Consider the following 12,828-nt stretch of genomic DNA (forward strand, 5'->3'; position numbering starts at 1 on the left):
AAAGAACACCTGAACATGTCAAACTGGTTTCATAGTAGAACCATCATTGTAAAAACGTCATAGTATGGTGTGTTGCTCAAAAAACATTAGGACCCGGCTGTCAGGGAACAAACATGTAAGAAACATGAGAACAGAGAGAACCCAACCAGTAGGTCACAGTTTATCATCCCCCAGTCATCTCCTGAAGTCCATATGGTGAGAGACATCAGTATCTGGTTGTTAATTTACCAGAGGATGCTTATAATCATGCTGATGTGGTCTGTACTCTACACTATTTTAGTGACTCAATAAATGCCTAAGTTGTTTTTTTTTTTTTTAAATGCTTTTTAGTTTTTAATAAACATTTAAGAGCCTATATGTAATCAATAAATGGCCTTTGCCTATCTTAAGAAAAATTCACTCAGAACGACGAAATTACTTCTTTTCATCTGCTCTGTAGCTCAGTGAGTTAAGGATTTGCCTGTGGAACTGCAGGTTGCTGGTTTAAGACCAGACCCTTCTTAAATTTTATCAAAATCCTGACAAAGACAAAGAAAGAAAAAGGCCAGTAATGGGTCTTGAACCTGCGACCTTCCACTTGGTAGTCTCTCTTCCTATCCCCTGAGCCATGCACTCAGATACTAAGTTTTCTTTTTTTTTTTGCACATTTATCATCTATTTTTTTGCCATTTTCGAGTTTTTTTTAACTTGAGTCTTGACTCGACCGTTTTTCTCAGGAGGTTGGACTTCAGCCTTTGTGCTGGAGGGTTGAACCCTCAGTTCCAAGATTTTCAAAGCCTCCAGACCTCCCGAGTCCTCAGGACCTGAGCTTTCACACAGTCTGAGGGCTGAAATTTTCTAAGTCCCACAGTAGTTCTCTGTTAGATTTAACTTTGAGACAGTCCAAGGACTGATATCTTCTAAGTTCTTGAGTACTTCTCTGTTAGTTTGAACCTTCAGACAGTCTGAGGACTGAAATCTTAGAAGTTCTTGAGTACTTCTCTGTTAGTTTGAACCTTCAGACAGTCTGAGGACTGAAATCTTAAAAGTTTCTCAGTACGTCTCTGTTAGTTTGAACTTTCTGGTTAACAGAAGCCTTAAAACTTGTGACCATGAGTCTTGATTTCACATTTAGACCATCCATCTGAGTTCTTCTCAGACATTCACCTGTGGGTTCTTTAGAAATCCTCAACAAACTTTGATTCTCTTCACTGAACAGTAAAGTTTGTGGAGATCAGAAGGTAACATTAGTTTGATAAATGCCTTCAACTACTAGTAGACTTTATCTGGAAAGCAGTTTTCTGAAATGAGTTCTTAGTAAATCTGTCCACAATCAAACCAAGAACACAGAAAGAGGAAATGTTTGAAGAAACAACTTGATGTTTTCGTTTCAGACTAGAAAACGCTTGAAGACCTTTATCTGTTTTTGCTCTTTTTGATCGTTTTATTGTCTCTTCTGTTTAATTTGATCTTCTAAAGTCTAACTGGTGTCTTTTCAAATGTTTTGTCTTTAGTTTGATTCTTGTTAAACGTTTAGTTTTGCTCTTTTCTCACCTTTTATTCTTTTCTAATGTCCGATTTGATTTCCAAATGTTTTGTCTTTTTAATGTTTAATTGTTTTTTCAAATGTTTTATCAGCTTGTTTGAGTTTCTTTTTCTTTCCCAATATTTAATGTTTCGATTAAATCTTGAAGGTTTTTCTTTTTAAATGTTTTACCACCTTTTAATGTTTAATTTTCTTTTTAAATGCTTCATTGTATTTTCTGTGTAATTCCTATTTGAAGTTTTAATGTCTTTAAGATCTAATTTTCTAATTAAACATTTAATTTTTTAATTAAATGTTTTGTATTTTTCTTGGCCTTTCTCAGATTTTTATTGAACAGGCGTAGTGAAAGACAGACAGGAAACAGGGGAAAAGACAGGCAGCAAAGGGCTGCAAGGGGGAATCGAACCCTGGCCGCTGCATCAGGGACCAGCCCCTATACATGAATCACCCGCTTAACCCGTTGAGCTATACGGGCACCCATGTTTTGTGTTTTGAAAGGTTTAACGATCTAATTAAATGTTTTGCATTTTTTGAACTGTTTAACCTTCTTCTTGTTGAATTGTATTTTTTAAATGTTTAATTGTGGAAAATATTTTAGCTGTAATTTTGAATATTTGTATTTTAAAAATACTGTTTAATTTCATAACAGCATGTATTGTATCTTGTGGAATTATCTCATTCCATATTTTGTCTGTTTAATAGAATGTAATGTAATTTAATGTTTAACTCTATTAAACAGACAAAATATGGAATGAGATAATTCCACAAGATACAATACATGCTGTTATGAAATTAAACAGTATTTTTAAAATACAAATATTCAAAATTACAGCTAAAATATTTTCCACAATTAAACATTTAAAAAATACAATTCAACAAGAAGAAGGTTAAACAGTTCAAAAAATGCAAAACATTTAATTAGATCGTTAAACCTTTCAAAAGACAAAACATTTAATTAAAAAATTAAATGTTTAATTAGAAAATTACATCTTAAAGACAATAAAACTTCAAATAGGAATTAAACAGAAAATACAATGAAGCATTTAAAAAGAAAACTAAACATTAAAAGGTGGTATATGTATATATAATTTAATTATATTTAATGTTTAACTCCATTAAACAGACAAAATATTGAATAAGATAATTCAATAAGATACAATACGTCATTATGAAATTAAAATTTTTAAAATACAAATATTCAAAATTACAGCTAAAATATTTTCCACAATTAAACATTTAAAAAATACAATTCAACAAGAACGTTAAACATTTTTTTAAAAATGCAAAACATTTAATTAGATTATTAAACCTTTAAAGACAAAACATTTAAATTTAAAAATTAAATGTTTAATTAGAAAATTAAATATTAAATTTCTTAAATCTTTTTAATAATAAAACTTTTTAAAAGTTTTATTGTATTAATTTTTTTCCTTTGATTTAATTGCTTTTTGTTATGTAGTTTATTTCTTTAATCTCATTTTTTCTGTTAAGATTTTAACCTCAGCCTTAAAAATGAAACAAACCCTTAAATCACAACAAAAACACTTCTGTTGTCACAATCATGAGTTAGTCAGTTATTCAGTTTATCAATTCAACTTTATTTGTTTAGCACCTTTTACACAGACGACAAAACTAAACAAGCAAAGAGAAAAAACTGCTAAAACTATGATTAAAACTCAAAAACATTAAAAAAAAAAAAAAAAAAAAAAAGATTTAACATTGTAATAAAATATGTTGTGTCCAGGGGATGGAGGGAGTTTATTGAAGTCTTCTTGGGCTCACATGGGAAATCATTCAAAATATAAACTTGATATTCAGTCTAAGGAAACTGCAGAGTGACAGAAGAACCAACAATATCTCCTGTTTTCTGCTTTAATGAGTCGATTCTTGTGCTTTTAGACCAAAGAACTACAGACTCTTCACAACCTGCTCAAACTCTTGGTACAGGACCTCACCACACGGGTCAAGAAGGTTTCTGTCTCATTTCTACTCTGAAGCTCACCTTCTCCTGCTCAAACTGCTGACAAATGTTTCTGCTGCTCTAAAGTCTGGTCTCCAGAACTTCCTAAAAACTCTCAAAGTCTCTTCTGCTGCAGGTTGCTTTGTAGAACTGTTCCAGAAAACCTCACTAAACCACATGGAGGGGCCTCAAGATAGTTGTCCAAATGAAACCTTACAAAAACCAAACTAGCACAACCCAAACGCTAAAGTCTCCTGCAGCCTACCAGAGAACCTCTGAGAACAGAGAATCAGGACAGGAACTCTTACCTTCTGGACAACCAACATTGCTTCACAAACATACAGAATGTGTCTGATCAAAAACCTCTGAAGACTCACTACAGCCAAGATAAAGACACAACTCAGCTGCACCAAATCCACTAATCACTGCACACATTAGCACCATGTGCTAACTGTGGCTAAAGAACCTCATTTACCAAGACAACTATCCAGTACAAAGCCCTAAAACACACCAAGAAGCACATTAAAGACGATTTTACTGCTGGAAGCTGCAAGCCAACGCCTAAAGAACAAACTGAAGCAACGGAGTCAAACCCAGTTCAGTGGTGAAGCAGAGGAAATGTTTGTCTGCAGCTAAATAAAGCAGGAAGACACTGAGCTGCTCAGGTGTTCCTGATAACACCAAGCAGCCACCTGGACAGCCAATAGGAACACAGCTTACTGGAAGTCCAGAGGGCGGTGTTAGTCAAGGAAATTTAGTTTAAAGTTGAAGCAGAAAGTTAAAGAAAGTTGAAAACCACCTTCTGATCCCTGAAATCTCTGAGTTTTCACACAAAGAACGCCTGAACATGTCAAACTGGTTTCATAGTAGAACCATCATTGTAAAAATGTCCTAGTATGGTGTGTTGCTCAAAAAACATTAGGACCCGGCTGTCAGGGGACAAACATGTAAGAAACATGAGAACAGAGAGAACCCAACCAGTAGGTCACAGTTTATCATCCCCCAGTCATCTCCTGAAGTCCATATGGTGAGAGACATCAGTATCTGGTTGTTAATTTACCAGAGGATGCTTATAATCATGCTGATGTGGTCTGTACTCTACAGTATTTTAGTGACTCAATAAATGCCTAAGTTGTTTTTTTTTTTAAATGCTTTTTAGTTTTTAATAAACATTTAAGAGCCTATATGTAATCAATAAATGGTCTTTGCCTATCTTAAGAAAAATTCACTCAGAACTCTGATATGTTAACAGTACTAAATAAATCAATAAATACATGCATACACACAAAAATAAGTTAATACATTAACTATGTTAAGATAAGATTTAGATTTTTTAAAAAAGTTGTTTATGTTTTTGCAGAATCCAGTATTGCTCACTGGTTGGTCATTACATTTTATTAGTTTGATTTCACTGTTTAAAATGATGCCACCTCTTTTCAGACAGAACCTGTGATAATAAAACAATACAAAATTTTTAGTTCCGTGTTAATAAAGCACTTAAAGCTTTAAGTATGGCTAAATGCTTTTTTCAAAATTAAATATATCACTCCTTAGGTGGTAGTGGCCCCAAGTTCAGTAAAGTTGGAAAGATATTCACAGATTCGGACTTCCAGCATCAATAACTCATTAGATATAGGTTGTCAAAACATAAACGGTGCCTCTTTCCCATTGTTGCAAGGCAGACAATGTGCTACAAGCCCAGTTTTATCAAAAGTAGCTGTCTTTCAAGCTACAGGAATAACATTGGTATCTATGGAGTGAACAGGGTCCGTCTGCAATTTGCAAAACCGCTGCAACAGTAAAGAGAGACAAATATTCAATAACTTCACTCTTATACATTGTAGTGTCACTAAAATCACTGCAGCCTTCAACTGGCTCCTGTTGACAAAGTGTTTTAACAGAAATGTAAATGCTGTAATTTGATTCTTTTAATGAACCATGTAACTTGAATGGATGTGATGCTGGTGTGACCACAGTGCACACGTCTGATGTTGCTCACAGTGGTCCAAGGGACGCTCAGGGAGTTTGTGTGTTTGCTCAGACTCATGGAAAATTAGAGGGAACATTGGTCACTAGTCATTTGACATTTTATTATTCTCTGGTTAGTTAATGTAGTTTGCCAAACTAGTCACATGTAGAAATTCAAGTATTTTAAATAAAACCTTCATTCTTGTGTGTACAAAACAAAGCCAACCACAAAAGCAACCCACAATCAGGCACATTAATAGAGTCGTGACATGTTTATGAGAGGGAGTGTTTAGGTCAAATGGGAGGTAAGGCCCCGTAGTGGATGCGGCAGTAGGGATGAAACATCAGGCACGCACTGTTCCACAATGAGTTGATAGAAAAAAAGTCACCGTTTCCTGAACAACTTCCTGAAGCCAAGAAGGCCAAAACAGTGAGAATGAAGATGCACACAGTGAACAGCCCTGTTTTCTGGACGGATGTCTTTGAAGTATCTGCACATCTTAGACAACAGAGAAACCAGAGGGACAACGATGAGTGAGGAAACGCAATGAGAAGGACAAATATATAAATACATATATATGACACACCAGTAATGCAGGAGGGAAATGTGCTGGATACTTCACATATCAAACGAAAATACCTTTTGGTCTGAAAGTCAGCTGTGACACTACGAGGTTTCAGCAGCTCCTCAGCTTCACCTTCCTCCTGCAGATACAGAATGGAACCGATTTCATATATGTACTTCTTTCTGACAGTGTTTGAATGTGGGCACACGCTTGTGGCCACTTGAGGAAGTACAGACAAATTAAATGTTAAAATCTACAATATGAATTCTTCCCCGGTGAAGTTTAGGAGGTTCTGTTTTTGTGTGAGACATGAGTTGATCCATGTGCATGTTCAGTCATGCTCAGCTAGACTTACTACAGGACTGTTGTGCTCGTTTAAGCAAGGCGTACCTAATAACTGGAAACTGAGTGTGATTTACATTCTTTCCACTTCAAAAGCCTTAACACAGGAGTGAGATGCCATACATGTCTGAGCTCTGTGGAGTACGTCATGAAGGGTTTCACTTCAGGGGATGAGGCCTGCCATATTTCCTCAGCTAAAGACGGAGGGGGAATAACCGATCCTTCGTTTTCTCTCATCCTGTCAGTCAGACTGTCACTAAAAAAACAAACAGCGACATACACAGTACAGTTGAGTGCTCAGACTATACTATGTACATTTATTTGAAGCAAGAAGATCTGTGTGTCAGGTTTACAAATAGGCCTCGTCTCGTCTGCCCTCTATCTGCTTCCTCAGCTCCTGGTTTGTCAGCCTGAGGTCCTGGAGCACAGAAACAGGAATGAATGCAGTGCATGTAAACAGAGACAATGTTGGTTTGTTGCCAGGGGCTAGTTTCACAAACGATTGCAGAGCACTGTTTATGCACAGATTACAAGTGGGGGCAAAATCACATTTTACAACTGACTACCACTATTGCACTGCAGACACAATAGAATGCAAAACTTTATGTTCCCCTGGGCAAATTACATATTTAGTTTGATGATCTAAGGGAAAGTAAGTAAACATGACCACTGCATCAAAAAAAAAAAGAATTAATCTGCCTTTCTGCAAACGTTAACACACTTTGATGTTTTATGTCAAGAACTTCAAAATGAAACTCATGCAGCAAATGTGAATAAGTTCAGTTAGCACTTACAAAGGCCCTCTTTGACAGATACCGCAGCAAACACTCTTCATAGCAGCTAAGAGCCTTTCTATTATTGATTTAGCAATTTTCACCCACTCTTCTGTGCAGATCACAGTCTGAGATGTTACTAGGTTGTCTTGCAGGCATAACACGTTTAAGATCTCCCCACGGATTTTCAATGATGTTCTAGTCATGAGAGGTAACCTTCAGCTCACATTCCCTAAAGTGGATTTTAATGTCAGATTTGGATCAATGCCCTGCTGTAGAAACTCTCCTCTTTTCAGTTTCACTTTCGTGATGAACATTTGCATGCAGAATTTGCAGATATTTAGTGGGATTCATTCTTCGTTCTACTTGTGCGAGTGGCTGCCACACAACCTCACAGAATAACATTTTCACTTGCAGTTGTTAAAGCGTTCTTTTCATGCTGTTACTTTTATCTCCAAACATAACTTTGATGACTGCAGCTAAAGAGTTCAATTGTTTCCTAAACGGATGGGGTATATTACTGACAGAGACGTCAGATTTTGTGAAGAGGTTGCAAATAAGGGTTCTTTCAGATTAATCTCCTATGCAGTTCTGGTTTGTGCATCAGTTCTACCAAGTGGAACAGGGCACCACCATTCATGTGTCAGCTGAACTTTTCAGCAGCATCCATGCAGTTAGAAAGGGGCTTGTTTTCCTTTCTGGTCGGGAGAGACGCAGTTTTATCTGAACATTTTTTCAGTCTTCAAGATATCGTCTTGACTATCAGACTTCCCTTCGCTTCCCATTTTTAATGACATTTTAGATCAGAGTAATTGCAAGCTGGTGGTACTTTGATATTTTTAATTGGCTTCCTCTGATGCTCTCACACTTATTTCAAAAATAATAATTCTTGACATGCCTAACAAGTGATTACAGGTCAAATTAAGCACAATGAGTACCTAAATTTTTTCATACTGCTGTCCATTTCCAAATCTTTTGGGACTAATGCATTGTCACGTATCGTCACACAGAAATAATCACATTTCAGATGTAAGTTTGCACATGTTTCAAATTTGGTGAAATGGGCAACTGTACATGTGTAACTAGTCAACATTGACTAGCTTTTTATAGCACTTGTTGTTTTACCAATGCATTGAGTGAATGTACCTCTATAATTTCTGCGCTATCTTAGGTTAAGTTACGTATGATGAACAAGTTACATTACATGATTACAGCTGTATACAGCTTAAATAATGCTGATTTGTTTTAGAATTCTTTTGACTTTTAGACAAATTCTACACTGGACTTGAGACATTCAGTGTATGTTTTCTTTTTCCCTACATTTTTTCAAGGTTAAAAACATCCCCTTTATCACAATGCAAGTTTAGAGGTCTTTTCCACACACACACACACACACACACACACACACACACACACACACACACACACACACACACACACACACACACACACACACACACACACACACACACACACACACACACACACACATATTCTTTTAGATAGAAATGGATAAACATCTTTACCTTCATGATGTTGGCACTCTCTTCAACAGTTTCATTCAAATGCTTTAACTGCAAGTTTCTCTATCAAAATAAGATAAAAATGTGATGCTTCAATCAACAACCATCAAATCTTAATTTTGAACTCCAAAGAGAAAGACCTATACATGAGAAAAAATCTTGACATAGCCTAGTACTGATCCTCTGTTCCTACCTGATGAATAATCTCATCCCTACGCTGCAGCTCTAACTGAGCCTCTTCCTTTTCTAACTGAAGAAGCACACAGCATAACAAATCAGGAGCTGGTGGATCATTTAAAGCGACTAATGCAAACACTGGTAGATGACTGGAGAGACAGAAATAATTAAACTACTCCAAGTAGAATTCACTGTGTTACCTCAAAGTTTTGAAGTGCAACGCTGAGCTTACTTAAGCTGATCTTGTCCTGGTCTCTTTTTTGCTGGAGGTCTTTGAGCTGAAACGGTTAGAACACAACTAAATATGGAAATGTTTTCAAATTTCAGCACCATGTAAAATGTAATTGTCAGACAACTGGCAAACAAAATCAAAACACATGGAAACAATCCAGAGTAAAGTATTTTTGCGACATGACAGTATCAGCACCTACTAACCTCTTTGGCCCGTTTCTTTCTTACTAAGCATACATCACTACAAACCTCAAACAATGCTGTAACATATGATGACTAATTAAAGCGAAACACATCTTCACCTCTGCAGTTAGCATCTTATTTTCTTCTGTCATTATGATGGATTCCTTCTCCTGCATGCAAACATAACGACATAGGGGGTAATTTAAACTTAATTCACTGATCAGTGAAACCAACAATAACCTGCCAAAGCATGTCCATATAGTAAGAAGTTTAAGTATTTCATTATAATGGAAAAACAATTCTGGTTACGCACCAATTTCTGAATCTTGTTTTCTCTGCATCTATTTGCATCAAGGTCATCAGCCATGAAAGACCTGCAAGGCTCTGCTTCAACCTGTTGTGCTTCAGCCATCATCTTCTCCAGCCTGCAGACACACAAACACAGCTAACAGGTCTTGACAGTTTCTCCAACACAATCTTAACAAATGAGCAAACAAAACAGTTCTCACACAACTAAAGAGAGTAATAAAGAAAAAAAATGTGTACAAAAACATTCAAAAAGCAAAAGAAAAGTTTAAAAGTACACACTAGCAATGGTACTTTGAGTTGTGTGAAGTGATATGGAAAAGACTTTTTCTACATTTCAGCGTCCCAGAGAGCACAAAAAACACAGCTAATGTGCCAGACACCCCTGTCTGCGTTACTTTGTTCTACAATTTTCAACCTATGAGGATACAAATTATAATGTCTATAACAAGAAAACTTTACTGTGACAAAAACAGACAGCAGTATTAACAGTTTAATGATATTCAGCAAAAAAGAGAATGTAATCTGTTTTTTTCCCCACAAGCCGTAAACAGGAGTCTAAGTTTAGCTTGTTCCTTCTAGCTGCTTCCAGTTTTCCCTCTGACTTTAATAAATACCTGCAGCATCAGAGAGCAGCAGGATCCATATGTATGTCTACAAAGCAAGAAAGCTGCACATTTCTCCATGTGGAACAATTGATCCAGTAACGTCACTCAATACTTAAAATAATAAATTATTCCCATGCTATTTACTTTCCTTCGCATTAGACAGGTGAGCTGTCACACACAGAATCTCTGTTTAGTTTGTGGCTTTGTGTTGTTTTTAGGAGTTTCCCTTTGACTTTATTAAATGCCAGCAGCAGCAAGATGTCTGAGTGCCTCCAAAGCACTTGTGCGCACTAACACACAACAGCAGTAACTAAATAAACTAAGCTATTAGATATTTGGACAGATTGATAAGCTGCTATTAGCTCAGATTTATCTTTTGGTTTGTTACTGCATTAAACATCACTTGGTGTCTTGTCTGATGACAAATATCGCATTTATGTATACCGTGCCTGAATGACAAAATATTGTTACCTGAGCTGCTTGATAAAACAAGCCATGTCCCATGTCTGAAAAAAGCTGTGAGGAGTAAAGGGACCTCTCTACAGGTTGAGTAGTGACAATAATGTGCAACAACATACGCTTTAACTTGTTTTGTGAGGGCTGAATTCTCTGAGCGCAGCACGGCCATGTCATCGTCCGCAAACTCCAGCCAACGTCTCATCTCAGTATTCAGATCCTTCAGCTGGCTCTGACTGTAATCCAGCTCAGCTATTTTCTCAAGCATCTCCATTTGTGACCTGCACATAGACACACCACAGAAAAACTATAATATACTTCTATATACCAAGCCCAGTGTTTATTGTGTGTGTGGGTTTCCTTAGTGAGCTTCACTCACATATTTTCCTCTATAACCTCCATCCTGATGACTGACTCCTCCCTCCTGTTTGTGACCAACCTATAATCCATCAAAATAAGCATAGAGCAGTGACATACAGCTTTAAACGTATCTCAATCAATTATGTTAGAACTTTAATGTGTTTTTACTTAGGCACATGATGACTGTAGCCTACTGAACAGCGTTGACAGTGCGAATCTCACAATATACAGACAAACTCAGGTTTTGTTTAGAACTACAGATGTACTTAACTAGCTGGCAGACTATACTTGAAACAGAAATGTGCACAAGTAATTCAGGCATTTGTATTGAGCCACTTAACACTAATTTCTTCTACTTTTTACAAAGAATGACACTGTGGGGACGCAATGACTGTTGTAGTTTATGACAGAAAAACAGTCATGCTACACTGAGTTTAAAACAGTACTCAAGTAATGTAGAATGGCAGTAACCCTTACTTGAAAGACAATTACTGTCAAAATTAATGCTACATTAGTTGATAAATATATACTTATATTAGGAAAAAGTCTATTTTATTATCAGCTTTGATGCTACTTTACTTAAGTGTGCTAACAGTGAGAGTACAAAAGCACCTGTAGCTAAGCCACCTAATTAATGTAGCGGTTAACTCAAAAGGCAGCTGGCTGAAATACTACCGTCTAACGTATAGTAATATATTCTTGTGTATTTAGAATTGAACACCAATTTTTACATCCAGTAACTTGGAGTTAGACAAAGAAAGACGAGTGCTAACACTTCTTATGCTAATGCTAAACTACAACGCAACTAACGACTAGCGTTACTAACGTTAATGTTTTCTCAGTTAGCATTAGCTAAGCTAAACCACGGAACAGTCAAAAACGACCCAAATGTTTCGATTATTCACTCGTAACATTGCTCTGTATTTAGTGGCTCACTGAAGTTACTGATAACACCTGTAAAAATGAAAGTATAAAAGGCTTACCATCAAGTAACGCTGAATTGTAGCTAGCTGTTAGCACTGCAACAGCTAAGTTGTAGAGCTAGCTGCCATATTGTGCAGGTTGCCGAGCAGCCCTTGGTTCAGTTTACGTTAACTGGTGAAAACAAGAGATTAACCGACGATACATTTATGACTCAGATATGAACTGTGATAATGTTACTATCAGATAAATATAATAGGTTCAAATAGAGTGGTTTCTCACAATAAAGTCACTGTGGGACATAGAGCAAATATTTATTCATTCATACATTCAGTCTGTTTTGGAATAAGTCATTTTAAGTTCAGTATTTCCATCAAATTCACAAATTCTATGCATGTGACAGTATACTTCATATAATATCACATATATTAAATAAAGAAATACAATATTTACTGACCCTGCTTAAATACCATCTCGTTCCGTTGAGAATTGCAATTAAGTTTTGACTGCTCACTTCAGCTGTAATTCTTTCTCTCTAAAAGACATCATTTTAAAATTAGGCCTACATTTGGCTAAGCTCACATACACAAGCCAATATTTTCAGGATCACTCCCCAAATGTTGGTGCTAATTGTATTACTACAAAGATATGTTGAAAAGAGTTACTGAAATGTAATGTGTTAACTATTTGCTTTGATTTCTCAAAGTGTTTATATGTAATTCACTGTCCCCCCAACATTTTGGAAAAAACTATATGAAGAAAAATATAGAAAAAACTCCTTCTGACTGTATTATTTACATTGATCATATTTCAAAAAACTTTCTAGTGGCTAATTTGAGTGAATCCTCTCTTTATCAATCGCTAAAGTCATTACATAGTCTAAGAATTGGTACCTTGTTGGAAACTAATTAATGTAATTAATAATGTGA

General features: G+C 36.1%; 1 protein-coding gene across 2 annotated transcripts; it reads right to left on the reverse strand.

Moving 5' to 3' along the window:
* Positions 1-5,554: 5,554 nt before the first annotated feature.
* Positions 5,555-12,738, reverse strand: LOC111581122 (uncharacterized). Of its 2 annotated transcripts, XM_023289142.3 has the most exons (12): positions 11,962-12,738; positions 10,998-11,057; positions 10,741-10,899; positions 9,562-9,673; positions 9,368-9,418; positions 9,035-9,112; positions 8,851-8,907; positions 8,661-8,720; positions 6,715-6,779; positions 6,485-6,617; positions 6,094-6,158; positions 5,555-5,952 (listed from the first exon to the last, which is right to left on the reverse strand). In XM_023289142.3, the coding sequence occupies exons 2-12, from the start codon at positions 11,018-11,020 to the stop codon at positions 5,748-5,750; spliced, it is 1,008 nt and encodes a 335-aa protein (XP_023144910.2). In that variant the 5' UTR covers positions 11,021-11,057; positions 11,962-12,738; the 3' UTR covers positions 5,555-5,747. The 2 variants fall into 2 exon arrangements, with proteins under 2 accessions (XP_023144910.2, XP_023144912.2); XM_023289144.3 differs by lacking the exon at positions 8,851-8,907.
* Positions 12,739-12,828: the final 90 nt, after the last annotated feature.

The sequence above is a fragment of the Amphiprion ocellaris genome, chromosome 13 (assembly GCF_022539595.1).
Source record: "Amphiprion ocellaris isolate individual 3 ecotype Okinawa chromosome 13, ASM2253959v1, whole genome shotgun sequence".
In the NCBI taxonomy this organism is placed as follows: Eukaryota; Metazoa; Chordata; class Actinopteri; family Pomacentridae; genus Amphiprion; species Amphiprion ocellaris.

Bases quoted from the DNA above. Each gene is read 5' to 3' on its own strand.
- LOC111581122 (XM_023289142.3), bottom strand. From the start codon at position 11,020: ATGGAGGTTATAGAGGAAAATAT. The intron at 9,113-9,367 runs GTGAAGATGTGT...TAACCGTTTCAG, and splicing joins ATAAGATGCTAACTGCAGAG to CTCAAAGACCTCCAGCAAAA. The intron at 6,780-8,660 runs GTAAAGATGTTT...TCTGTGCTCCAG, and splicing joins AGAGTGCCAACATCATGAAG to GACCTCAGGCTGACAAACCA.